Source organism: Hypanus sabinus, chromosome 2 (assembly GCF_030144855.1).
Source record: "Hypanus sabinus isolate sHypSab1 chromosome 2, sHypSab1.hap1, whole genome shotgun sequence".
NCBI classification, from domain to species: domain Eukaryota; kingdom Metazoa; phylum Chordata; class Chondrichthyes; order Myliobatiformes; family Dasyatidae; genus Hypanus; species Hypanus sabinus.
Genome location: NC_082707.1, coordinates 6,959,065 through 6,986,715, shown reverse-complemented (window position 1 = coordinate 6,986,715; position 27,651 = coordinate 6,959,065). Strand labels below are relative to the sequence as shown.

At 43.6% G+C, this 27,651-nt stretch overlaps 1 protein-coding gene across 1 annotated transcript; it reads right to left on the bottom strand.

Moving 5' to 3' along the window:
• Positions 1 to 244: 244 nt before the first annotated feature.
• On the bottom strand, positions 245 to 21,674 carry LOC132406217 (extracellular calcium-sensing receptor-like). Its single transcript, XM_059991556.1, has 6 exons — positions 21,460 to 21,674; positions 14,580 to 14,871; positions 11,235 to 12,071; positions 6,792 to 7,019; positions 1,250 to 1,373; positions 245 to 1,152 (listed from the first exon to the last, which is right to left on the bottom strand). Exons 1-6 carry the CDS (start codon positions 21,672 to 21,674, stop codon positions 245 to 247), a joined length of 2,604 nt encoding a protein of 867 aa, XP_059847539.1.
• Positions 21,675 to 27,651: the final 5,977 nt, after the last annotated feature.

Here is a 27,651-nt window from a genome sequence, read left to right as displayed (position 1 = left end):
AATCCACATGACTTGACACTCACGGACGAGGACTAGAGTATTACTAACATCATTACTTTGTGACGATGTTTTTTCTGACAACCCAATTATATGTGCTGTCTGTGCAAAATGGACCAGATGTGATTTAACTGCAGTGTTATAAAGCAGCATATAATACGCTACATGTAGAATTAAATCTTTAAAATCACACGACAGACACATAAGGCAAAACATTTCTTTTTGTGTAGTGTCGATATATATTATTCTATAATCTCTCTGCTCTACCCATCAACTGTTTCTTCGTGTTCTCTTCCGGTTTGACTAAAATAATGTAACATTTCGGAACAAAGATGCAGCTTAACAATCCAAAGCTTGATGCTAAAATTGCAAAGATTTCCACAGCGACCGTGTACTTCCCGGGAGTGCTTACATACGCTGGAATGAATGTTATCCACACTGCAAAAAAGATGAGCATACTGAACGTTATAAACTTAGCCTCGTTAAACTTGTCCGGTAATGCTCTGCCCAAGAAGGCTAAGATCAAACATACGCACGCCAGTAGCCCGATGTAGCCGAAGACGCAGAAGAAAGCAACAGTGGAACCCACAGCACATTCGAGAATAATCTTTGAACTTTGGTATTTGGTGTTTTTCGCCGGGAATGGAGGTGAAGTTAGTAGCCAGATCACACACACAATAACTTGAATCAATGTGGAGAGAAGGACGATGGATCTCTGCTGTGTAGGCCCGAACCATTTCATCACATTGCTAGACGGCAAGGTGGATTTGAAGGCCATCAGGACGACCAAGGTTTTGCTGAGAATGCAGGAAATGCACAGCACGAAGCTAATCCCGAAGGCAGTGTGACGCACTGCGCACGACCACGGTGACGGCTGCCCAATAAACGCAACGGAACACAGGAAGCAGAGAATTAACGAGACCAACAGAAGGAAACTGAGTTCCGAATTGTTGGCCCTAACAATGGGCGTGTTTATGAAATATAGGAACACAGCCGCGACAGCTCCCGTGATGCAAGCCCCAAACAGGGACATGGCCGCGAGTATTATCCCCATGCTGTCGCGAAAAGAGAGGAACTCGATCTGTTTGGCAACACAACGGTCTTTTCGATCATTCGACCAGTAATCCACTGGACACTTGATACATTCTGTGGAACCTGAGGATGGAAAATACAATGTGCTCAGCTACACTGGGAGGATGTTACTCGAGAATTTTGGCATACAGACAGCACTAATTCGATCAGTGACCTTTACCTGTTTGATTGCTAATCTCTCCGTCAGAACAGGGTAAGCAATCGAAGCAGCAGACGGGCTGACCTTGTCGAGTTCCCCTCCTTGTACCTTTAGCGCACGGTTCACTGCAGACAGATACTGGAACCTGTGGAGACAGAGCATCGTACACTAAACGACACACTTATTGCGCAATCGCAGGACATGTCACTTTTTTGTGAGTTTAACTTCCCAGGATTGAAGATTATCTTTATCCGGTAGATGGGTGGTAATAGGATACCGGGCAGCCTCAAGCTTTGGAGCGCAGGTGACCCGGGTTAAGTTCCCGCCGCTGTCTGTAAGGAGTTTGTTTATCCCGTGTCTGTGTGGCTTTCCTCCGGGTGCTCCGGTTTCCTCCCACATTCCAAAGGCATACAAGTTAGCATGCTAATTGGGCAGCTGTGTCTAATTGTGTGCCGCTGACTCGTTAGGCTGGAAGGGCCTCAAATGTACTGTATCTCGAAATAAGAAGAAACATTTTCGTCATATGTATTCATATGCATGAGGAATTTGTTGTGGTGTGTTGGCGCAATAGGCAACAACATGGTGCTTCATCTGTAGTTGTGGGTGCACTTGATCTGGTTTTGATAAATGTACCTGGTCATGTATCATACCTTTCGGTGTGAGAGCATTTTGGAGGTAGTGATCACAGCTCTGTTTCCTTTACCATAGTGCTGGAGAGAGATAGGGGCAGACAATTTGGGAAAACATTTATTTGGGCAACGGGGAAACAAACTGCTATTAGGCATAAACTTGGAAATGCACGGCAGAAATGTACCAAATGTTCAGGGATTATTATCATGACGTTCTGCACTGGTATGTTCCAGTGAGTCCGATAAAAGGTGCAGGGTAGAAAACCGACGGTGTCCAAAAGGTGTACAAATCCAAGTTAAGCCGAAAAGAAAGACTTAGAAAGGTTCAAGAAACAAGGTACTGACAGAGCTCTAGAAAATTAGTGTTGCCAGGAAGGAGTATAGGAGTTAAATTAGGAGAGCTTGAAGGGGACATGAGAAGGTCTTGGCGAGTAGGATTAAGGATAATCCCCATGCATTCTGCAACTATGTGAAGAGCAAGAGGATAGCCATGTGAGAATAGGACCAATCAGGTGCGACAATGGAAACATGTGCAAGGAGTCCGAGGACGTAGCATAGGCATCTAATGAATACTTTGCTTCCGTATTCACCAGGGAAAAGGATCTTGCTAATTCTGAGGCCGACTTACAGCGGACTGAAACAGCTGAGCAGACAGAAAGTAAGAAGGCAATTCTCGGCAGATTCTACAGTAGGTTACATTTTTAGCAAAACATTGTGGCCCGAAGGGCCTGTAATACGCTGTAGATATCTATGTTCTATGTTCTAACAAAAAAATTGAAAAGTTAAAAGAAATAAAGTTTTGTGAAAAATACATCTTTAAAGCTGCCGATATGTAATAACTGTACACAGATACGTAAATACTATCATGTATTTAAAATGTAAACGCATAATAAGACTTGGTTTAAACTGTTTGCAGCGCATTGCAATAGAGAGGTGGGAATGGGAGGGCTAGCGAGAATGCTTGATCAGATTAATTGTATAGGGGAAGAAGCTTTTAAGTTGTTTTGTTTGTTTGGGTTAATAGCCTCATCACTCTTTCCAAAGGGAACTCTAGAAGAGCTTGCTGAGTGGGTAGTCTCCACGATATTTCTTTTCTGCCCGCTTGTCGTGGAAACATACAAGTCCTATTTCTGCCTCAATTACTTCTTCTGGCAGTTCGTTTCATGTACTAACTACCTACTGGATGAAAAAAAAAACATGCCCATTAGCTCCCGGTTTAATCATTTCCCTCTCACATTAAACTTATGCTCTTTCGACATTACTGTGTGGTTTGGTGCAGCATTCTCCCATAAAACTGTACTTCGACAGTAAACTGCCAGGTCAACAGAAAAGGCCCTTGATTGCAGTCTGCAATCAAAGGCACAAATTTCACCGATGGGAGCTGGGATCAAAGGGTGGAGGAGGTTGGTCTGAGGAGATGTGGGGAGGGTGTTGAGGGAAGGGATGGCGGGACGAAGATCGAAACTCGACGTTCACAAAGAGTCGACGGTGGGGCCTCAGAGACACGAGATTGCAGACTGGTGAGGGGAAATTAGATACTGCGGTTCCAGTGACAACGCCTAATTCTCCAGCCTGGACGTGCGGTCCGTTAGGTTCGAGGCTGGATGCAAAGCTGGATTTCGCGTTTTTAGCAGTTCGAAGGTGTAAGGGATCGTTGGAACACGCATTGCCGGCGGTTGAAATGGGGTTTTGAATCCGTTCAGGGTCAGTGGAACCAGCGTTGACGATGTCCAGAGCCATCGGGGACGGTCAGTGATGCGGGGAAATTCGAAATCTAGGGGCATCCAACGGCATCGAGGTTCAATCCTGAGGTAGCAGGGATTGCAGCCTAGGGCCCTAGCGGCCCGTCGGCTTTGAAAACGACGGCTCTGCAGTCTGCATATGAGCCATCTGCCGATCCTTGCTGTCGCGGGGAAGGCGAGGAAACAGCAATCGACAACTTGGATCCGGCAGAGATAAAGTATTGGAGGGATCCATTGCGTCGGGAGGAGTGAGAATCCCGGATCTGCAGCAGCGACTCCGACAGTACCACCAGATTTCTCCGCATTGTAGAAAGAGTGGTGGGTGCGAGGAATGCTCTGCCGGCAACAGAAGTGGAAGTGGATGCAACAGGGCCTTTTTAAAGACTCTTAGATAGGTACATGGAGATTAGAGAAGCAGAGGGTTATGCAATAAGATAATTCTAGGCAGTGTCTAGAGTAGGTAACATGTTCAGCACAAGATTGCGGGCCGAAGAGCCTAAAATGTGCTGTAGATTTCTATGTTCTGTGTTCTAGAATACGGAATGAAAAGCAGGTGGGTAAGTATCAATGGAATGTGAGTACCTGGGGTCCTCAGAGGCTCTAAATCGACAAGTTTGGAAAATGATCTGGAAGCCATATGGTACAACTTGGCGGTGGAGTCAAATCCCAGGAATGTTGCATGTCTGTGGTAACGGGTTTGGATGAGAATATGGTCGAAGAGGCGGAGGGCAGCAGAGATAACAGAGGGGGAAAACGAGAGACGGTTTCATTGAACTGCCGTCTAACGGAAGATTCAAACTTCTTCAGGATAGGCATCCCTCGAAGAGAGTTCGTAGTACGAGTAATATCACAAGCACGAGTAAATCTGCCGATGCTGGAAATCAAAAGCAACACACACAGCGCTGGAGCAACTTAACAGATCACTGTGCATCTATGGTCAGTGAACAGACGAAGTTTCAGACCGTGACCTCTCTCCAGGGCTGGAAAGGAAGGGTGAAGTCAGGTTAACAAGGCTGGGCAGGGGGGAGGAAGAAGTACATGGTGGCAGGTGATACCTGAAACTGGAAGAAGAGTATGGGTGTAGTTGATTGGTGAAAAATGGTCAAGGGCTGTAGAATTGACTGATAGGAGAAGATAGAAAATCTTGGAAGAAACCAAAGGTGGAGGAGAACAAGTTGGGCTAATGGGCAGGGACAGAGACAAGGTAGGGAAGAAAAAAAAGAATGGGGAATGGTGAGGGAGAAGAGAGCTGGCATTACGGGAATTTCGGGAAATCGATATTCATGCTAACAAGTAGGAGGTTACTCAGACGGATTGTAAAGTGAATAAACTGTTCTGGGGCTTCCAGCTGGGTACAGGTATTGAATATAACCGATGTTCCAATGAGAAATATTGCATCTTTATCAGGGATGAAGCCTTTTTTGGAATATAAGGTGATGCTCCTCCAACCTTTGTGACCTCATCCTAGCGGCAGAGGAGGCCGTGGACTGTCATGTCGGAATGGTAATGGGGGGCTGGGGAGGTGGCTTTGGGGTTCTAACATTTAAGTGTCATTCATTCTTTGGGACACTCCTCAGTTTCCGTGGATGTTTGCGAAGAAAAATAGTTTCAGGATGTATATTGTATACATTTCTCTGACATTAAATGTATATATTGAAACCTATTGAATGGTAATTCGGCAGGACGTGTATGGGCAGTTATGACACTCGTTACGCTTGGAAGGATATGTACCAGATGGCAGATCAGTGGAGAGAGGCAAACAGATAAGAGAGCCGTTTCGGGACCGATCCTTGGAAGAAGAGGATAATGGAATTGGGGGTGGGGGCGGAATGGGTCATCGAGAGAATGATGTGCTGGGTGGTGGGATCCCGTGAAGTTGGCGGAAGTTTCTGATGGCAGAGAATTATATGCTGGATGTGGAGGCTAGTGGGCTGGTAGGTGAGGATAAAAGGAACCTTATCCTTGCATGACGGCGAGAGGATGGGGTGGAAACAGATGAGCGCGAGATGGGATACGGGTGAGGGTAAATTTGTTTGTGGAGGATGGGAAGGCTCCTTTTTTTGAAAGAGGATATCTTGGTTATTTTGGAAGGATAATCCTCATCCTGAGAGCAGTTGTGGCAACGACAGAGGAAATGAGAGAAAGGCGTAGAATTTTTTCACGTGAACATTTGGAAGAGGAAAAGACTAGATATCTGTTAGAGCCAGTGGGTTATGAATGATATCAGCCGATAGACTGTCTTCAGAGATGGAGGTGGAGGGATCGAGAAAGAAGATAGAGTGTCAGTAATGAATTACGTAAGTTTGCAGGCAGAGTTAAAGTTAGAGGCAATTTTGATGAAGCACGAACCAGCCTCAATGCAATCATCCAGGTAGCGTAGGTGAGCGACTCCGGTGAGCGACATCCAGTGAGCGTCTCCGGTGTAGGATTGGAACATGGATTGTTCCACGTAGCCGACAAAAAGACAGGATCCGTATGAGAGCTCTTGACTACATCTTTCACCGGGAAGTCAGAGAACTTAAAGAAATTTTCAAAGCTTGTGTACTGTCACGGCTGCACGCAGGAAGCGAGCATAAATACCTTGGTCGCCATGGATGAGTTATGCTGAAGGGCTCGTTTCAGTGCGGCCGAGATTTAAAGTTTGCATCACTTTTTTTGCTTTGCAACTGAAGCACAGAGATCAGATGATTGATCTGGATTGTAATGATGAAGTTTCTTTCTAAGCCCTGGTACGCTGCTGCAGAACACTCTCATCTTTGTGTCCCGCAGCTGCAGTAACGTCTGTGATTCTGAACTCTGGCAGTTGTGTTGAGTAAACGGATGGTTTCTTCTTATATAAAACTGCACTTGAGAAAAGGAATAAAAATTCCAACCCACAATAAAATGATGTGGAGAGTATTATATTGTACACTTAACATTTTAGGAACCGCTTCTTACCGTCCACCGTCAGGTTTCTGAATGTACAAGGAACTGGTGAGCATTGTTTTTTCCCCCACTATTTTTGCACTATATATATCTCATAGTAATATTTTATCATAATCATACATTGCAATGTACAATTACTCAGTGTGTTTTGATTTTTTGGGTTACACTGCGTATTATACATACACATTTGAATAAAGAAAAAAATTTGTAAAAGCATCAGAACAATCTTTTCAACTTCTGTCCATGATAAAAACTTGAATTTCTTACATTGTGTCCAGATCCGTGCCAAACGATTTCACTTTCCTCTAAGATAAATTCGTTCCCTGCAGGCAGGGCAGCATCGTAATATCCAACTTTAACCAACTCCAGTGAACCGTCCACTCGTCCTTGCCAGTTTATCACGTCATAGGAAGCGATGGGATCTCCATTCTCATCAAAGCTTATTTGTTCTCCGAACTGATTGGTGAAGCGGACCTCTCGAAGATAGTGCAACAGCTGCAGATACAATAACATTCACTAAATTAAGCCTTTTACTCATTGAATAATGCTTAATATCTAAAAGAAGTGTATTAAACCAGGTTCCTTTTGACTGGAGTTTAAAACAGTGCACTCATCTGTACTTGACAGACAGCAATGAATATTACATTTATTTTTCACGTGTCCAGTACATCGAAACATCGAAAACAACAATGAAATACATAGTTTGCGTCCAGGTCCAACACCGACAGAGAACGTGCTGGGGATAATCCTCAAGTGTCAAAGAAACATAGAAAGCTGCAGCACAATACAGGCCCTTCGGTCCACAATGTCGTGCCAAACATGTCCCTACCTTAGAAATTACTAGTGTTACCCATAGACCTCGACTTTCCTAAGATCCATGTACCTATCCAAAGCCCCTTAAACAACTCTATTTTATCCGCGCTCAACAATTTCTGCGTAAAACTCTAACGCCTGATATCTACTCTGTACCTACTCCAAAGCCTCTTAAACATGACCTCTTGGGGCAGCCATTTCAGCCCTGGGAAAAAAGTTACCTGGGAATGTTGCATGGGTTCAGCAGCTACGTTACAGGGAAAGATTGAAAAAGTTAGGTTTTTATTCTTTGGAGCGTAGAAGATTGAGCGGGGACTTGATAGAGGTATTTAAAATTATGAGGGGGTAGATCGAGTTGACGTGGATAGGCTTTTTTTCCATTCGGAGCAGGGGAAATTCAAACAAGAGGACATGAGTTGAGAGTTAGGGGGCAAAAGTTTAAGGGTAACAAGAGGGGGAATTTCTTTACTCAGAGAGTGGTAGCTGTGTGGAACGAGCTTCCAGTAGAAGTGGTAGAGGCAGGTTCGGTATTGTCATTTAAAGTAAAATTGGATAGGGATAAGGACAGGAAAGGAATGGAGGGTTATGGGCTGAGTGCGGGTCAGTGGGACTAGGTGAGAGTAAGCGTTCAGCACGGACTAGAAGAGCCAAGATGGCCTGTTTCCGTGCAGTAATTGTTATATGGTGATATGGTTATAAAAAGACTCTGACTAGCCACACGATCAATGCCTCTCATCAACTTATACACCTCTGTCAGGTTACCTCATCCTCCGTCGTTCCAAGGGGAAAAGGCCGAATTCACTCAACCTGTTTGCATAAGACATGCTCCACCAATCCAGGCAACATCCATGTAAATTTCCTCTTTACCCTTTCAATGGTTTCCACATCCTTCCTGTAGTAAGTCGTCCAGAACTGAGCAGAATCCTCCAGGTTGAGTCGGAACAGGGTCCTATATAGCTGCACCATTACCTCTCGCCTCCTAAATTCTATTCTACGACTAATGAAGACCAATACACCGTAAGCCCTTCTTAACCACTGAGTAAACCTGCGCAGCTGCTTTGAGCGTCCTATGGCCTCGGACCCCAGGATTCTTCTGATTGTCCACACTGCCAAGAGTCTTACCATCAATACTATATTCTCTCATCATATTTGACCTTCCAAAGTGAACCACTTCACACTGATCTGGGTTGAACTCCATCTGCCACTTCTCAGGCCAGTCTTGTATCCTATCAATGTCCCGCTGTAACCTCTGACAGCCCTCCACACTACCAACAACACTTTCATCCTTTGTGTCATCAGCAAAGTTACGAACCCATCCCTACACTTCCTCATGCGGCTCATTTATAAAAATCACGAAGAGTAAGAGTCCCAAAACAGACCCATGAGGCACACGACTGTTCACCGATCTTCATGCAGAATATGACCCGTCTATAAATGATCCTCGCTTTCTGTGCGGAAGCCAGTTCTGAATCCACAAAGCAATGTCGTCTTGAATCCCATGCTTCTTTACTTTCTCAATAAGCCTCGCATGGGGTAACATATCAAATGCTTTGATAAAATCAATATACACTACATCTACTGCTCTTCCTTCATCAATGTTGAGTCATATCCTCAAAAATTTCTATCAGGCTCGTAAGGCACGACCTTTACTTGACAAAGTCATGCTGACTATTCCTAATCATATTATACCTCTCCAAATGGTCATAAATACTGCCTCTACCATAACGTCCCCGTCTCATTGGAACATACCTCTGTAGAACTCCACACAAATATCCCCTGTACCTTCCCTGAGAATACCTGTTCCCAATTTAAGCTTCCAAGTTCCTGCCTGATAGCCTCATAATTCCCCTTATTCCAATTAAACGCTTTTCTAACTTCTCTGTTCTTATCACTCTCCAGTGCTCAATTATGTTCACTGTCTCCAAAATGTTCTCCCAGTGAGACATCTGACACCTGACCAGGTTCATTTCCCAATACCACACCAAGCAGAGTCTCTACTCTTGTAGGCTTATCTACATATTGTGTCAAGAAACCTTCCTGAACACATCTAACAAACTCCACTCCATCTAAACTCCTTGCCCCAGGGATAAACCAATCGATATTTGGGAAATTAAAATCTCCCACCACGACATCTCTGTTATTATTACACCTTTCCAGGATCTGTTTCCCTATTTGCTTCTCGATATCCCTGTTAATATTGGGGGCCTATAAAACACCCAGAAGTATTGACCCCTTCCTATTCCTAACCTCCATCCACGAAGACTCCGTAGACAATCCCACCATGACGTCAACCTTTTCTGCCGCCGTGACACTATCACTGATCAACAGTGTCACATCCCTACCTATTTTGCCTCCCTCCTTGTCCTTTCTGAAACATCTAAAACCCGGCACTTGAAGTAACCATTCCTGTCTAATTCTCTGTAATGGCCACCACATCATAGCTCCAAGTACTGATCCATGCTCTAAGCTCATCCGCTTTGTTCACAATACTCCTTGCCTTAAAATAGACACATCTCAAACCGTCGGTCTCTATCACGCACCTATCCTCCCTCACACACTGTCTCCAAGCTTTCTCTATTTGTGGGCCAACCAGCTCTTCCACAATCTCCCTAGTAGCCTTGGCAAACCTCCCCACCAGGATATCGGTCACCGTAGGATTAAAATTTTTGTATGGGTCACACCTGCCCCAAAGGAGGTACCAATGATTCAGGAATTTGAATCCTTACCCGCTGCTTCAAATTCCTCAGCGGTGCATTTATCCTCCACCTCATTCTATTCATATAATTACTGTCACGTGGCACAGGCAGTATTTCCGAGATTACTACCTTTGTGGTCCTCCTTCTCAGCTTCCTTCCTATCTCCCTGTACTCTGTTTTCAGGTACTCTTCCCTTTTCCTACCTGTGTCTTTAGTAGCAATATGTACCACGACCTTTGGTTGTTTTCACTCCCACTGCAGGATATTGTGAACGCGATCTGAAGCATTCTGGATACTGGCACCTGGAAAGCAAACTACCATCCGGGTTTATTCCCTGCGTCCACAGAATCACCTGCTTGATCCACTACCTATAGAGTCCCCTATCACTATTGTCTTTCTATTCCTTTCCCGACACTTCTGAGCCACAGCGCCGGACTCTGTTCCAGAGGTACGGCCACTGTTGCTTCCCCCAGGTAGGCTGTCCCAGTCAACGGTATTCAGACTCAGGGGGACAGCCAAAGGGGTAGTCTCTCGTACCTGGCACTTCCCCTTCCCTCTCCTCCCGCGGCCCCAGAGTGACAATCTGCATATTACTCCTTTCTACCACCTCCCTGCTTCCCATGATCAGACGAAGGTAGTCGAACTGCAACTCGACTTCCCTAACGCTGTCCCTTAGTAGCTGCAGCTCGACACGCCGGCTGCAGGTATGGCGTTCCGGGAGGCTGGGAGACTCCAGGATTTCCCAAGTCTGACAGCGAGCAGAGAACACGCGCCTCACACACATATTTTCTTTCCACAGTTAACACAGGTGAACCTCTCCTGGTGTTGCAATGCTTCCGATGACAAAAAACGTGCCCGCAACTTATGAAACCATACTTACCAGTTTGACTTTTTAGAAAGTGGGAGGAGACCGCAGCACCCGAAGGAAGCCCACGTGTTACGTGGAGAATGGACAAAGTCCTTAAAGGCCGCAGTGTGATTTATACCCTGGTACTGACGTTGTAAAGCGTTACGCTAACTGTTGTGGTTTTGTGCCGCCCAGTACCAAATAAAGTTGATCCTTAATCAATCTTCGATCCTTGAATTGAACCCAAATGGAATGTAAAACATTCCTTAACCGCTACGCTACCGCTCCGTAAATTTTCTTGACTATTATGGAAACTACTTTTTGCCAGACGGGAATATTCCTCTCGTTGCTCACCTGCCAGGGTAAAATGTTTGATTTTTGGCCACAAGTTTTGTTCACAAAGGGTCCATTTCCGTCTGTACACGATTGTAAATTATGAAGAGCGTGCGCCACAGCGTACACAGCTTTATACACATTGTAGGAGATTCTCAACTGTGAAACGTCAGCATATGTATTTTCCACCGTCTCTAGACTCTCTGAACCGTTGCATTGTTTGTTTGGAGAGAACGACGCGTTTCCGTACAGAATCTGATTTGACAATTTTGGACTGCAGCCAAAAACATCCCGCCACAGTTCATCCACAAATGGGTGGTCTGGTGCCGAGGACGGATGGAGTTTGACCAGAAATTCCTTCAGACCAGGAATTTCCTCTTTCTTGATCGCAAACCCGATCGCTCCTGAAAGTATTTCACGGGTTTCCTCAGACCACAGATGGGCCGATGTTATCCAGCCCTCGCTCGCTATGATTTGAATGTCAGTAATGTTCTGGAGACGCATTTCCTTCACCAAGGACATTGCATCGCTTTCAAAAGTGAAAAGTATTACCACTTTAGCAGAGGACTTTTGCATTGTCGCTGTCACTTGCATCAGTTTAGATCTGGTGCTTGCAGAAGAAATGAATTCGATAAAAGCGATGCATGTCTCAAACTTAGAAACTTCTTGAATAAACGACAATATCGCGAAGCGACCATATTCACCGTTATCAGCGACAATCCCAATCCAAATCCACTGGAAGCGCTGTACAAGTCTGACCAAGGCTTTGATCTGAAAGACATCACTAGAAGCAGTTCTGAAGAACGTTGGAAATTCTCTCTTGTCACTTAGGCAGGTACAGGAAGCAGAGTAGCTGATCTGGAAGAGAAAACACATGTTACACAGCACATCAAGCACAGTTCTTTAGCATTTGAGAGTCTTTGATTTCGACTTTGGGGTAAAACTGTTTGGTTATGCAAAATTCATTTTCATTATTCTGTCAGAGTAAATTCAGCTATCAGGAGACACTGAGAAAGAACTCTATTAAAAAAAAACGAAACTCTTGTTGAAATATTAGCTTTAAAGAGATTAGCTTTATTTGACATACATCGACATATACAGAGAAATACTCCGTTTTCGGTCAAATCAAATTCACGGGATTGCACTGGGGGCAGCTGTAAGCGTCGCCACACTTAGGGTGCCACCAAGTCATGCTGACTTCTCACTAGCCCGAACCGACAGGCAATTGGGCTGAGGCAGCAATTCGGAGCAGCTGGAGGAAACACATTCGTTCGGAATCAAGCATTTAACAGAAAGCAGCAGATTAAACCGATAACAGTCCTGATGTCGGGTCTTTGTTCGAAATGTAGAACCTGTGTTCCCCTCCATCGATGCTGATAAACACGTTGAGTTCCTCCAGCATTTGCTCTGCATTCTGGTATGTGAGAGTCTGTTGTGTTTAATATATTCAGGTAACATCTTTAACATTTCGGAACATCTCCAATCGTTTCACAGTTTAAACCGCACCTTGTGGAACTGAAAACTAAAAAAAAAATCAACCCTATTTCTGCACAATAGCAATTATATATTCTATAAGAATTATATGGTATATTCTTATATTTGAATGGTTGCAATAGACGGAAAAAGATGGACTCGCAGCACTTTACAGTTTGCTACGTATGATATTGTGGGCATCACTGAACTGTGGTTGAAGGAAGATTATAGCTAGGAGTTTTACAGCAAAGGATCCATTTTGTATCGAATGTAGAGGCAGGTAGCAGAGGGGCTGTTCATGTTCTGCTGTCAAAAATAAGTAAATCACTAGAAAGTGATGACAGAAGGTGTGAACCGTTGTGGGTAGAGCCAAAGAATTGCAAATGTAAACAAAGCCCTGATGGGAGTTAAATGTCTACAAAACAGTAGCAGGGATGTGTTCTACAGGTTACAACGGGAGACAGAAAATGCACGCCAAACGGGTAATATTACAATCATCACGAGTTATTTAAGTATACAGGTAGATTAGGAAAATGGGATGAATGCTGGATCACAAGAGGGGGTATTTCTAGAATGCATACGAAATTGTATTTTAAAGCACCTCGTGTTTGAGCCGACTGATGGGTCAGCTATTCTGGATTGGGTGTTAAGAAACGAACTGGAGACGATTAGAGAGCTTAAGGTACAGGGACTCTTAAGAGAGAATGAACACAATGTGATAATATTTACACTACAATTTGAGAAGGAGAGACTAAAGTCAGATGTATCAGTATTACAATAGAATAAAAGGAAATGCTGAGGCATGAGAGTGGGGCTAGCCAACATTGAGAAAAAACATTGGCCGGGATGACAGCACATCAGCAATGGCTGGAATTTCTGGACGCGACTTGAAGGCGCAGAAACACCTCTCAAAGAGGAAGAAGTATTCTATCGAGAAAGTGACATTACCTTGGCTAAAGAAGAGAAGTAAAAAAAAAACATAACATTTGAATAGAGGGCATACGATAGAGGGAAACGGCAAAGAAATTTAGGGGATTGGGAAGCTTTGAAAAGCCACCAGAAGGCAACTAAAACGTGTAATGAAAGAGAGGCGAGACTGGATATCTGACTGCTGGAAAGTGATGCTGCAGAGGTAGTGATGGAGGACAAGAAAATGGTGGACGAAACGGTATAAGTACTTTGCATCAGTCGTGACTGTGCAAGACACTGCCAGCATGCCGGAATTTCGCGAGTGTCAGGGGGCAGAAGTGGGTGAAGTTCCCTTTACAAAGGATACAGTGGTTCAGAATCTAACAGGCCGTAACGTACTTAAGCTACCTGGACCAGATGGTACATAGCCCAGGGTTCTGCAAGAGGTGGCAAAGGAGATTCTGGAGGAATAAGTAATGATCTTTCAAAAATCAAATGTTTCATGATCAGAAAGAGACAGAAAAAAGGAAATTATAGGCCAGTTAGTTTGATCTCAGTGGTTGCGAAGGTGTTGACGGATCGGGGTATTTGGACACACACGATATCCTTGGTGTCATTTTTCAGATGATAGGAAGGATGGTGAAGTTACGAACAGTCTGGAGATTGATAGGCTACAACTGAACGTTGACAGGATCCAGAGCCGGACTCGGAAGTGGCCGGAGGAGTTCAACTTAGAAGTGTTCTAACAATGGAAGTTATAGGTAGCCATTAGTGGTAGTAAAATGACCAATGTCAGTAAAATTGTAACCACATAATTCTACGTGCTTCAAAGAAGATAATGTAGACAATCATTAATCTTGCTGCTCAGCTCCGCCTAATTATACCTCATGACATTCAACAGACTGTAGAGCACATCCTGTACAGTTTAGGCCAGACACTATTTTCTACAGTCCGAACAGTCTACAATAAATTAAAGAATCCTACCAGGCCGATATTGAACGGAGCCAACAGGCGGGAAGCAACGATTGATTCCGAAGACGCGGCATCGCCCACAACGATGGCCACTGCTGGGAGTGCTGAGCAAGTGTAGCTGGATTCAGGTTCATCTTCCTGGTTCAGTAACTGCAGGACTCCTTTGAGCGATTCGGAATGTGCATGGCAACTATCAAAGATCCTATAGCCAAGAGTTATATTGGGAAGAAGGTCCGGATTCTGGTTTATTTCATCAATTGCGAAAATCATCGTCTGTGCCCAACGGAGCTCCCCTTGCCGGAATCTAGTAAATATTCAAGAGATCTGTCATCATACTGGAGAGACATACAAAAATATTAGTCAGTCCACAGTTTCACAGCACTGTGTGCAATTCTGCTCTTCACGTTACGTGGTCGTAGTAGACAGAGTGGAAAAGGGATTCGATGGTTTACAGTCTGGAATAGAGCGCCATAGTTAAAAGGAGAGATAGTATGGGCTGCCTTTATTCTCAATGGAATGGAGGAGGACGACTTGTGACGTTATAGATGCTTATACAATTCTGTGCATCTCTCCTCAGATTATCAGTCTTTTTCCAAGGCAGGGGAGGCTAAATCTAGATGCAACGATTTGAGCCAAGAGAGGGGAAATTTAAAAGAAAACTGGAGGGTCAAATATTTAAGTGGAGAGTGGTAAGGGCTGAACCACAGTGCTGTACTTTTCTATAGTTCAATAAAATGGATCTTCAAGTGAACGTGAGGTGAAGAGTGTTTGTAAGAGAGTCCAGGAGATATGGAGATGAGTTCTTCAACTCGTTCTCAATATTTCGTGCTTATTTATTATTATCAATAGATGATCTTTTAGTGTATTTGCACAGTTCATTGTCTTTTGCACGTTGGTTGTTTGTCCGTCTTATTACAAGCGGGATTTCATTGGTTTGTCTTCTTCTGAACTGTGAATGCCCGTATGGAAGTTAACACCAGTGTTGTAAATGGTGAAATTTCCTCAATCATTGTATCTCACTGTCAAACAACACAAATAGCTACTCAGCAGGTGAAAAGAGATACCACAGATGTTGACTCCCTGAATTCGACCTTCCAGCTGATTCATTTTCTGTGATGCCGCGTACATTCATGGAAAAGTACAATACAGGAGTAAGCTCCTCGGCCCATCTTGGTATTACCAAGCAGTTTAAAATAACTTCTCCAATCTACCTTCACCAGGTCAATGGCCCGCCATACCTCTATTTTCTATGTAACTATCCAAACATTTCTTAAATGTTTGAATCAAGCTCTCATGTACCTCTTGTGCAGGAAACTCATTCCACCCTCTTATTGTCCTGTAGTGAACAAGTTTTCCCTCACCTTGCCAATAAACTTAACATCTTTTACTCTTCACTCTTACGGTCTTGATGAGTGTAAAAGTTTCCACTCACTGTCCCCATGACCTTCACGTTGTCTACCGTTTCACTCTCACAGTACTCTGAGTGACGAGGTTTCCCTTCACGTTCCCGAGAAAAGTTGTATTTGTCACACTTAACTCATGACGTCCAGTTGTAGTCCCACTCAACCAAAGTGGAAACAGCCTGCTTGCATTTACCTTATCTATAACCCTCATAATATTGCATACCTCTATCAAATGTCCTCTGAATCTTCTAACTTCCAAGGAATAAAATCCTAACTTAGTCAATCTTTCGATATAGCCCAGGTCCCCCAAGAGCCCGCAACTTCCTTCAGAAATTTACGTTTACATTATTTGTACTTTATATGCAACGTTCGGGTATGTAGGTGACAAAATAATGAATAAAATATTCTGAATTATGCCTCACTAATGCATTATACAACTTCAACATGACATTTCATCTCTTGTATTCAGTATTTGATTTAGAAGGCGTATCACCAAAAGCTTTCGCTGCGAGACATATAGACCTGTGACGCAATTCTCAACGATTTCGGGACCGACATGCCGAGATCTATTTGATCCAATACGCTCCTCAGAACCCTGACGTTTACTGTATCAGACGACCCTGGTTGGCCCAACCGAAGTGTAACAAGTAGCATTTATCTGCATTAAATTCTATCTGCCACGTCAGCCCATTTTCCATCTGGTTCAGATCCCGCTGCCATCCATGAAACACACATACACAGAACTGGAGGAACCTAGCAGACCAGGCAGGATCAATGGAAGAGGGTAAACAGTCATCATTTCTGGCCGAGACGCTTCATCAGGGCTCCCAGTCAGGAATATTTACTCTTTGTGCCTTGCTTGGAATTCTGGCTGTTACAAGGAGGGACTGGGGGCGAATTCAAGTGCAGGAAACAGTCACGGAGGCGGACTAGGACTTGACTTGGACTCGGAGCTAGGACGGAATGGGAATTGACTTGGAGCCTTGCCCGTACTGGGACTCGGAGCGTTGAACTGGGTTGGAACTCAGAGCATAAGATTGCTTAGACATTAATCACTACACACGAAGTTATGCTGATGGGTTTTAATCTGTCCATATCTAACCAAGTGCTTATATATCCGTTCACTTAGAGTACCTTCCAATAACCGGTCTCTAGTTTCCTGGTTTATGTTTAGAGCCTTTCTTAAACAATGGAGCAACAGTGGCTATCCTGCCACCCAGCGGCACCCCACTTGCAGGTAAGGATGATTTAAATATCACTGGTAGTGCGCCGGCACTTCTGCACGTTCCTCTGACAGGGTCCGAGAGAACACACTGTTAGGCCCTGGTGATTTATTCATCTTAATTTGCGTAAAGATAGCAAACACATAATGATTTCTAATCTGCATACCTTCGCTGAAGTTGCTTTAGTTCTATAGACATTGTGCCCGTCTCTTTAGTAAATACAGACGCAAAAATATATATTTAAGATCCCCCGCCATCTCTTTTGACTCCACGGTTGATTGCATTTTGATCCTCGTGAGGAACAGTTTTATCGCTTGCAATCCTATTCTTGTTAAAACATCTCAGGGTTATCCTTCACTTGCCTGTTAAGGCAACATCATGACTTCTTTTTGCCCTCCTGATTTCTTTATTACCTTGCATCTTTGTACTACATAACCATATCTTATGTTCCTACCCCTTATGCTCGCTGTGCACCTCCTTTTTGCTCTTAACCAGAACGTCAATATCTATTAAAACCGAGGTTGTCCTTACCTTTGACTTTGATAGGCAGAAAAATGTTCATACTCTCGAACTTTCACTTTTAAAGGCTCCACTTACCAAGTACACTTTTGTCAGAGATCAGACTGTCTTAATGGACTCTTTCTGATACGACAAAATTTGGCCTTTCTTCAATTTAAAATCTGACTTCGTGAAGCAAACTCATCTCTTTGCATATTGACCTTGACATTAATGGCAATGTGATCACCAGAAGGAAAGTGTTCACCAACACAATCTTCTGAGAGCATAAGACCATAAGATATAGGAGTAGAATTAGGCAATTCAGACCATCGAGTCTGCTCCGCCACTCTGTGCTGGCTAATCTCCGATCCCACTCATTCCCATACTTCTGCCCTCTCATCACTTTCTTTGATGCCCTGTCTGATAAAAAAAACTACGAACTCTTACCTTAAGTGTACCCACGGACGAGACATCCACCCGCCGTCTGTAGTAGAGCTTTTCACAGATTCGCTAATCTTTGACGAAAAAAATCTTTCCTCTGTTCGAAAATGTCACCCCTCGAATTGGAAGCTGTGCCCTTTAGTTCTGGATACCCCCATCAGACAAAATATCCTCCATACGTCTACCCTATCTCATCGTTTCAACATTGTGTAGTCTTCAATGAGATCCTCTCCTCCACCCAAACCCGCGCCCCGTATTCTTCCAAATTTCAGAGTACAACTTTCAAGCGTTCCTCATATGCTAATTCCCCCCATTCCTGGAATCATCTACATGAAACTGCTTCGGATTCTCTCCAATGATAACATATCCTTTCTCAGATATGGGGACCCAAATTGTTGACAATAGTGCATGGGCGGCCTAACTACTGTCTTATGAATGTTCAGTATTATCTCTTTTTTATATTCTATTCCCCTTGAAATAAATGCCAACGTTGCATTTGGTCTCTTTACCGGAGATTCAAACTGTAAATTAAAGGCTGTGAAGTCTCTCTGCACCTCTGATGTTTGAACCTTCTCCTCATTTAGATAATGGTCTGCACTATTGTTCCTTTTACCAAAATGCGTTATTATACATTTCACAACACTGTATCCATTCTGCCATTTTCATGCCCATTGTTCAAATTTGCCTGAGTCTTGCTGCAGTCCTATTGCTTCCTCAGCACTACCTACACCTCCACCTGTTTTCGTATCATCCGCGAATATTACCTCAAACCCATCCATGCCGTTATCAAAATTATTGACAAAAATGTGGAAAGTAGCGATCCCCATATTAACCTTAATAAACACCACTAGTGACTGTTAGCCGGCTTGAAAAGGCATCCTTTCTCCCACTCGCTGCCTCCTGCCTGTCAGGTTTTCCTTCATCCATGCCAGTACCTTTCCTGTGACGCCAGATGATTTTTATTTTGTTATGCAGCCTCATGTGTGGCACCTTATCCAATGACTTCTGAAAATACAGGTAAATGGCGTCTACTACGTCTCCTTTGTCGTCCTAGCTTGCTACTTTCTCGAAGCGTTCTAAAAGGTTTGTGACGCAAGATTTCCCTTCACAGAAACCAGGACATTACTACCCACTGAGTTTAGGCTATCTGGCCTTTCATTTCATCTCTTTTGTCTTCCTTCCTTCTTAAAGGGTGGAGTGACATGTACAATTTTTCTTGTCCTCCCGGACCCTGACAGAATCAAGCGACTTTTTGAAAGATCATGAACAAAACATTTGTTCTCTCTTCAACAATCTTTCTCAAGACTCTCTCAAGTCATCTGGACCAGGTGACTTTCCTACCTTCAGACCTCTGTTATATTGTTGGCTAGTTTGTCCTCATATTTAGTCTCTTCGCTTCTTAGAGCTTTAGTAGTGGCTTTTTGTTGGATTTAAAATGCCTCCCAATCATCCAACTTCCCACTCACATTTTCTTTTACCTTATATGCCCTTTACTTGGCTTTTCCTTAACATTCCTTGACAGCCACGGATGCCTACTTCTGCCATTTGAGGAAATCTTTTCCTATATGATAATAGCTACCCTGTGTCCTGTGAAATACCCCCAGAAGCTTCTGCCATCTCTGTCCCGCCGTCATTCCCGCTGGTATCACCGTCCAATCTAGCTGTGCAAGTTTGTCTCTCATGCCTTTAGTCAATTGCGATACGGGTACATGTGACTTATGCTTCCCTCTCTCAAATTACAGTATGAATTTAATTATATTATGATCACTTGCCCTTTCTAGTTCCCCAATAGCAGATCAAGCATCACACACTCTCTTGATGAGACTTCCATGTGCTGATTAAGAAAACTTTCTTGAACGCATCTGAGAAACTCTAGCCCATTTAGTCCTTTTATAGCATGAGATTCTCAGCTAATATGTGGAAAGTTAAAAGTCACGGCCGTGCTCAGTGGGAACATACCGCAGGGCTCATCTTGTGAGGCGTTATTCTTGGAACTGAGTAATAACAAACATGTTCTTCGCAAGAGTCTGCGCTCTCTCTACAAATGTGCTCAACTAAATCCATCGGATTGCTGAGTAGTTTCTAATCCCATTAACGTGGTGATACCTGTCCCGACTGAGCACTGTTGTGAAATAGTCATTGGATAGTAACGCCTCCGTTCATCTCTCCCGCTGTGCGGATTCTAAACAAGGGCGCCCCATTGATCTTCCATCCCGCCCCTCATTCTACCAAGTCTTACTCTTCACTACACTATCATAATTCAGCTTCTCCGATGCCCGCTGATGACATCTGTAAGATTTTGCAGCATTTGACATTCAATAGACAATAGACAATAGACAATAGGTGCAGGAGTAGACCATTCGGCCCTTCTAGCTAGAACCGCCATTCACTGTGATTATGGCTGATCATACACAATCAGTACCCCGTTCCTGCCCTCTCCCTATATCCCTTGACCCCGTTATCTATAAGAGCTCTGTCTATCTCTCTCTTGAAAGCATCCAGAGACTTGGCCTCCACTGCCTTCTGGGACAGAGCATTCCACATATCCACCACTCTCTGGGTGAAAAAGTTTTTCGGCATCTCTGTTCTAAATGGCCTACCACTTATTCTTAACCTGTGGCCTGTAGTTCTGGACTCGCCCATCAGCGGGAACATGCTTCCTGCCTCCAGCGTGTCGAATCCTTTAATAGACATATATGTTATATTATGTTTCAATCAGATCATTTATTTAGAATTGTATTTTTATACTATCTGTCTGTCTGTCTGTCTGTCTGTCTGTCTCTCTTTCTCTCTCTCTCTCTCTCTCTCTCTCTCTCTCTCTCTCTCTCTCTCTCTCTCTATCTATCTATCTATCTATCCATCTATCTATCATTCATTTACATCTATACTTATTTATTTAGTGGTACGTCTCCGAACCGGCCCTTCTGGCCCTACGAGCGGTGCCGTTCAGTAAATCAGCGACTTCAATCTAGCTAATAAAATTACAATTTACAACAACCCATTAACCTACCATCTGGTGGTCTTAATGAAGTTGGAGGAAACAAAAACATACCCCTGGCATCCCGTGACGAAGTACTCACACCTTTCAGACGGAGACGGGGAATGAACTCCGAACTCGATGCCCCGAGCTGTAATAACGACTCGCTAATTGCGAAGCTACTGTATTCAGCTGTTAATCCCACTCTCGCTAGGTCCCGGTTTAAATATGAAGATTCAGTTTCATGACAACATGAAAATTATTTGAAAAAAAATTACACCATATAGTGAACCAATCCTATCGTGAGGATGGGAGTTGATTAGTTATTAATAACTGATTAGTTTACTTACTGATGACAACGGACAGGTTGAGGTTGAAATCGAAATGTATTGTACACTGGAGCCGTTCTAAAATGTATGGGGAATAAACCTCCCAGCATGACATCGCCGAGTTGAGAAACGCCGCGACTGAACTTTCCTCGCAGTTTGCACATTGATCCTGTGGCAGAATCTGCCTTTCTGATTGAGAAGAGAAATAATAGTCTCCAAATCGACAGAAACTGCATTATAAATTTTTTCAACAACTTTTCGAAGCACACTCACAATATAATACAGATCCTCTGATGAGTACATGTTTATATACCCATTGGTAAACAATCATTGCAGATGTGATTGAATTCGCAGCTGCCGGATAAAATCATCCCACCGGAATAACCGGAGGATATTTCTGTTTTCTTGATAAACAGGTGTGCAGTGAGACGAAAATCAAGGAGAATTCTGCATGCGGGAGGCAATGTGTGTCTGGGTTATAGATTTTAATTAAATTTTCTGTGACTGACATGAAAGTTGCTACCTCAGTGAATAAGGTATTTGGGAGAACTCTCTATAGGCGCCATTTACACAAAACATTCAATGCTAAAGGCACAGGTAACGATTTTTCAGAATTCAACTATACGCTGCTATTGTCATTGTTATCTTTATGCTTTTAGAAGTTATCAATTGTCAAAAAACATTATGCAGAGTCGTCAGCCAATAATGACAATTTAAACGGCATTTAACTTTTCCAACGGGGGAGGTAATATACACCTTCTGAGTGAAGACGCTTCTCTCATGTTTCCTTTACTTATTTAACCTTTGACCTTGAATCGCTGCACACCCGTGACTTCAGAAAATTAATTCCATCGTTCCCGGAATAATCCTTGTGAATATCCATTCGACTCTCTTCAATGAGAACACGTGCTTTCTGAGATATTTGGCCCCAAAATATTGATAATACTGTAAGAGTGGTCTTACTAGAGCCTTATAGAATCTAAGCATTATCTCATTGATTTTATGTTTTATTCCCCTTGAAATAAATAACCAACATTGCATTTGCCTTCTTTACCACAGACTAACCGTAAATTAACTTTCTCGGAGTCCTGTGCTGGCCATAGCCGATTTAAAACGTTAAACTCGAATGGGTCAAGGACAGTGGAAGCAGACAGATCAATTGTCTTTGCTCCTGCCATCTGCTTGGAGATGGACGCTACCAATACGGGAAACTGTTTTACATCCCCTATTTTGAGAAATGGAGTTGCTTTGCTCTCTGTATTTTGAAGTGGACTCAGTGATGTTTCAGGTAATCTGCTAGACCGGAGATAATTTCCAAATAAGATGTTATTTGTCAGATGTTCTTTGGTTGGATATAATATCCAGGTTTGTGAATGTTGGGATTGTTCCCTGTCTGGACTGGTTATAGCTGGTTGCGGAATGAGAGCAAATAACCATAAATTATCGTCTGTCACTTGCTGGGAAGAGAAGAATAAATGGATGCTGGCCTGGAACAGAACGAATGCAAAGGTGTTAAAGTTCAGTCAGATGACCTGCAACCAATGATGGTGGAATGCAATATTTGAATTAGTAAGGGACGAGTATGAAATCGGACACTTTTCTATCAGCTTGAACTCTCTCAAGAAAAACCCACCATCACAAGGAAGGACCCCTGTTGGCCAGAAAGCATGGAAGTCTACAAATCAGTGATCGGTAGAAGCAGACAGACTTATTGTCTTTGTACTTGCCTGATGCTTGAGACTGCCATTTTATAAAGACACTCTAATCTCTACTTTGTGAGTATGATAGCAAGCCTTGATCAACGTTTAAAGAAGACAGAATGATACTTTAGGTAATCTGCTGGATTGACGATAACTTCCAAGTAAGAAGAAATTTGAGAGATGTTCTTCGGATGGTATAATATGCAGGTTTGTAAATGTTGGGGTTGCTGCCTTCCTGGAACGATTCAAGCGCGTTGCTGATTGAGAAGAAAGAGCCATACATTATTGACTGTCACTTGATGGGAAGAGGGCAAAAAATATTTGCTGGCTTGGAGCAGAGCCAATAACAAGATGTTAAAGAACAGACACAATGGGCAATGACACTGGAATGCAATATTTGGATTGATAAGGAATGGATATAAAAATGGACACTTCGTGTGTTTGTAGCAGTAACTTCTAAGAATAACCATCGCAGATACCAGCGTGAGCAACCCTGCGTGAAACACGTGGCGAGTGAATCGGGAACACGAAGAATGCCTGGCCAGCGTAGACTCCTTTGTCGGGTAATACCTTTGCTATTCTTTGATTATTCAGGAGAGTCAGGGATACTTGGGCTGTCAGGATGTGCACTCAAGGCAGTTAGTGTATGAATTCAAGTACTTGTTATTTTAATAAATAAAGGTTCCTGTCAGTAAACACAGATCTCTCACTAATCATCGTTATAAAAAAAGTATTGTTGTACAACAATCCCATGCCAGGGATTAGGCGAAGGAATGTCGATTAGCTAGACCTCGATGTGTATGCTGCAGTTGTTACCGACTTCAGTAAAGCCTATGTGGATACGTGCGTGCCAGCAAAGACATACTGTATATTCCCAAACCAAAATCCCTGGATGAATCAGGAGGTACGTCTTTTGATGAAGGCTAGATCTGTGGCATTCAAGTCTGGCGACCCAGGCCTGCACCAGAGAAACAGGTATGATTAGCAGAGGGCTACTTTAAGTGCAAAGAGAACATTTCGAACGAGGTTGGAGGTGGCATCCAATGCTCGGCAACTCTGGCAGGGTTTGCAAGACATGACTTCCTACAAAGTGAAACCCAACAGCATTAATGGAATCGATGCTTCACTACCAGATGATCTCAACGTCTTCTATGCATGCTTTGAAAGGGAAAACCCACAACTGGAGCTGTGAAGAGCCTGCTGCAACTCATGACGCTGTAATCCCCTTCTCAGAGGCGGATATTAGGCTGTCTTTAAAGAGATTGAACCCTGGCAAGGCGGAAGGTGCCCGCTGGAGTTCCTGGCAAGCCTCTGAAAACCTGTTCCAACCAACTGGCGGGAGTATTCAAGAATATTTTCAACATCTCACTGCTACGGGCGGCAGTTCCCAATTGCATCAAAAAGGCAACAGTTGTACCAGTGCCTGAGAAGAATAATGTGGGCTGCTTTTCTGACTATTGCCCGTTAACATTCACATCGACAGTGATAAAATGCTTTGAGAGGCTGGTCATGATTAGACTGAACTTCTGCCTCAGGAAGGACCTGGAGACATTGCAAATTGCCTATCGCCACAATAGGTCACGGCAGATGCAATCTCAATGGCTCTCCACACGGCTTTAGACCACTTGTACAGCACAAACACTTGAGTCAGGACGCTGTTCATCGACTATAGCTCAGCATTTAATACCATCATTCGCACAATTCTGATTGAGAAGATGCTGAACCTGGAACTCTATACCTTCCTCTGCAATTGGATCCCCGACTTCCAGAGCAGATCACAATTTGTGTGGATTAGTGATGACATCTACTTCGCGCTGACCATCAACACTGCACAACTCAGAGGTGTGTGCTTAGCCCACTGCTCTACTCTCTATATGCACATGACTATGCGGCTAGGAATAGCACAAATACTTTCTATCAATTTGCTGACGATAAAACCATTGTTGGTAGAATCTCAGGTGGTAATGAAAGGGAGTACAGGAGTGAGATATGTCAACTTATATACTTTTTAGGAAATGGTATATGGATTTCAGCAAGGGATTTGACAAGGTACCCCATGCAAGGCTTATTGATAAAGTGAGAAAACATGTGATCCAAGGGACCATTCTTTTGTGGATCCAGAAATGGCTTGCAGAAATCCAGAAGGCAAAGAGTGGTTGTAGACAGGTCATACACTGCATGGAGGTCGGTCACCAGTGGTGTGCCTCAGGGATCTGTTCTTGGACCTCTACACTTTCTGATTCTTTGTTTTTTAAGTGATGAGGAAGTTTAAGGATGGGTTAGTAAATTTACAGATGACACAAAAGCTGGAGGTGCTGTGGATAGTGTGGAGAGCTGTCAAAGTTTATAGCGGGACATTGATGGGATACAAAACTGGGCTGAGAAGTGGTAGATGGAGTTCAACCCAGATAAGTGTGAGGTGGTTCATTTTAGTAGGTCAAATATGATGGCAGAAAATAGTATTAATGGTAAGACTCTTGGCAGTTTGGAGGATAAGTGACTTCTTGTGGTCCGAGTCCATAGGACACTCAAAGCTGCTGCGGAGATTGACAGCTTGAGTGATGCGAAGTGGTTCAGTCGGCTGGACTTGAGCAGTGGATATTGCCAGAACCCCATAAGTGAGGCCGACAAAGAGAAGACGCCAATTATATGCCCCCTGGGATTTTTCCAGTTCGAAAGGATGTCCCCGTGCATATCGGAAGCCACTGCAAACTTTCAGTGGCTCATGGAGAAGACGGTACTGGATATGAACTTGCATGAGCAAGAGCTACTGGGAAAATAGAGGATTGGGAAGCTTTTAAAAACTTGCTAAACGAAACTAAGAAGTTCATTGGGAAGGAAAAGATGAATTATGAAAGGAATTTGGTGACTAATATCAAAGGAGATACTAAAAGCGTTTTTTAAGTGTACAAAGTATAAAAGAGTGTAGAAGGTAGATACAGGATAAATACAAAATGAAGCTAGAGATATTGTACTGAGAGATGCAGAGATGACAGATGAACTGAATGCATATTTTTCATCAGTCTTCAAAGTGGAAGACGTCTGCAGTATATCAGAAATTCAAGAGTGTCAGGGAAGGGTGATTTGTGCAGTGCAAATTACGACTCAGAAGGTGCTCAGGAAGCTTAATGGTCAGAGGGTTGATAAATCTCTTGGACCTGATGGAATACACAAACGAGTTCCGAAGGCAGTAGCTGGCGAGATTGCGGATGTACTAACAATGATCCTTCAAGAATCGATAGATTCTAGCATAGTTGCGGATGACCGAAAAAATGATGTATTGGTGTATCTGGATATGCTCACAGTGTTTGGATCCACCTGGGAAGAACATGAAGCGAGGCTGATGAAGGCGCTGGGCTGCTTGAAAGCTGAAGGGTTAAAGCTTTCCCTGGTCAAGCGCCAGTTCTGCCAAGCGTCTGGTAGCTATGTTGGGCACATAGTCTCATTAATTTAGCAGGTGCAGATCCGGGTAAGAAGACACTCCTGATGAAGGGTTTTGGCCCGAAACGTCGTCACTACCTCCTCCCATAGATGCTGTCTGGCCTGCTGAGTTCTGCCAGCATTTTGTGTTTTTATCTATAATTGTTAAATGGTTAGATGGTTAAATAAAGCTAAACACTTAAAGCTGTTCTTTCAATAACATCATTTTATTTTTGAAAAAAATATAGCACTTTCCTCACACTCTCCTCGGATATGTAATTTACTTAACAGTTGAGTGGAGGGCTCCGCTCAACCCTACTGTCTTTACCCCGAGGTTCTAGTCGAGGTCTCTCAAATAGTTGAGAAATGTGCTGAATCCGTTGTATAAAATGTGCATTAAATTCCGGGGTAGCTATTTTTCGTCCTGCTCCTGCTTAAGTGATAAGAGTGAGATCCCAATGTTCTTCAGAACTGTTCTTAGTGATGCCGTTCTGATCAAAGTATTGGGCAGACTTGTACAGTGCTTCCAGTGCCGTTGGATCGGGATGATCGCAGAAGACGGTGAATATGGAGGATTCGCGATGTTGTCGTTTATTGAAGAAGTTTCTAAGTTTGAAACATGCATTGTTTTTATTGAATTTATTTCTTCTGCAGAACTGTGCTGGGCATAGGCAGGTGGAATTCAACCTAAATTTGTTCCGGCGATTGACGTTGAAGTTGGCGAATCGTCTTTCGTCGTTAGGTCGCATCTGGAATTTCCAGTTGGCGGACGGTTTCCCTCCACGCCGCTTTGACATATCGGAAAACCATGTAGTGGTATGTTACAGCAGTGGTTTGCCTTTACTTTCTGCCGGGTGAATTTAAAGAGATCACCACCTCTTGCAGTCGATAACCAGGACGTCTAAGTTCCTCGTCGTGTTCTTAGTTCTCTACAACGCCTGCTGGTCTGCCTTCTTGACCGTTGGAGCATTACTCAGACACTTTCGCTCAATCTGCCAGGGCCAGACTTCACACGCTGGGACAGGCAGATCCCCTACCCCACCGAGGGTCGAAAACCTGTCGTCTACCCTCACCTGGTTTGGCTTTTTTGCCG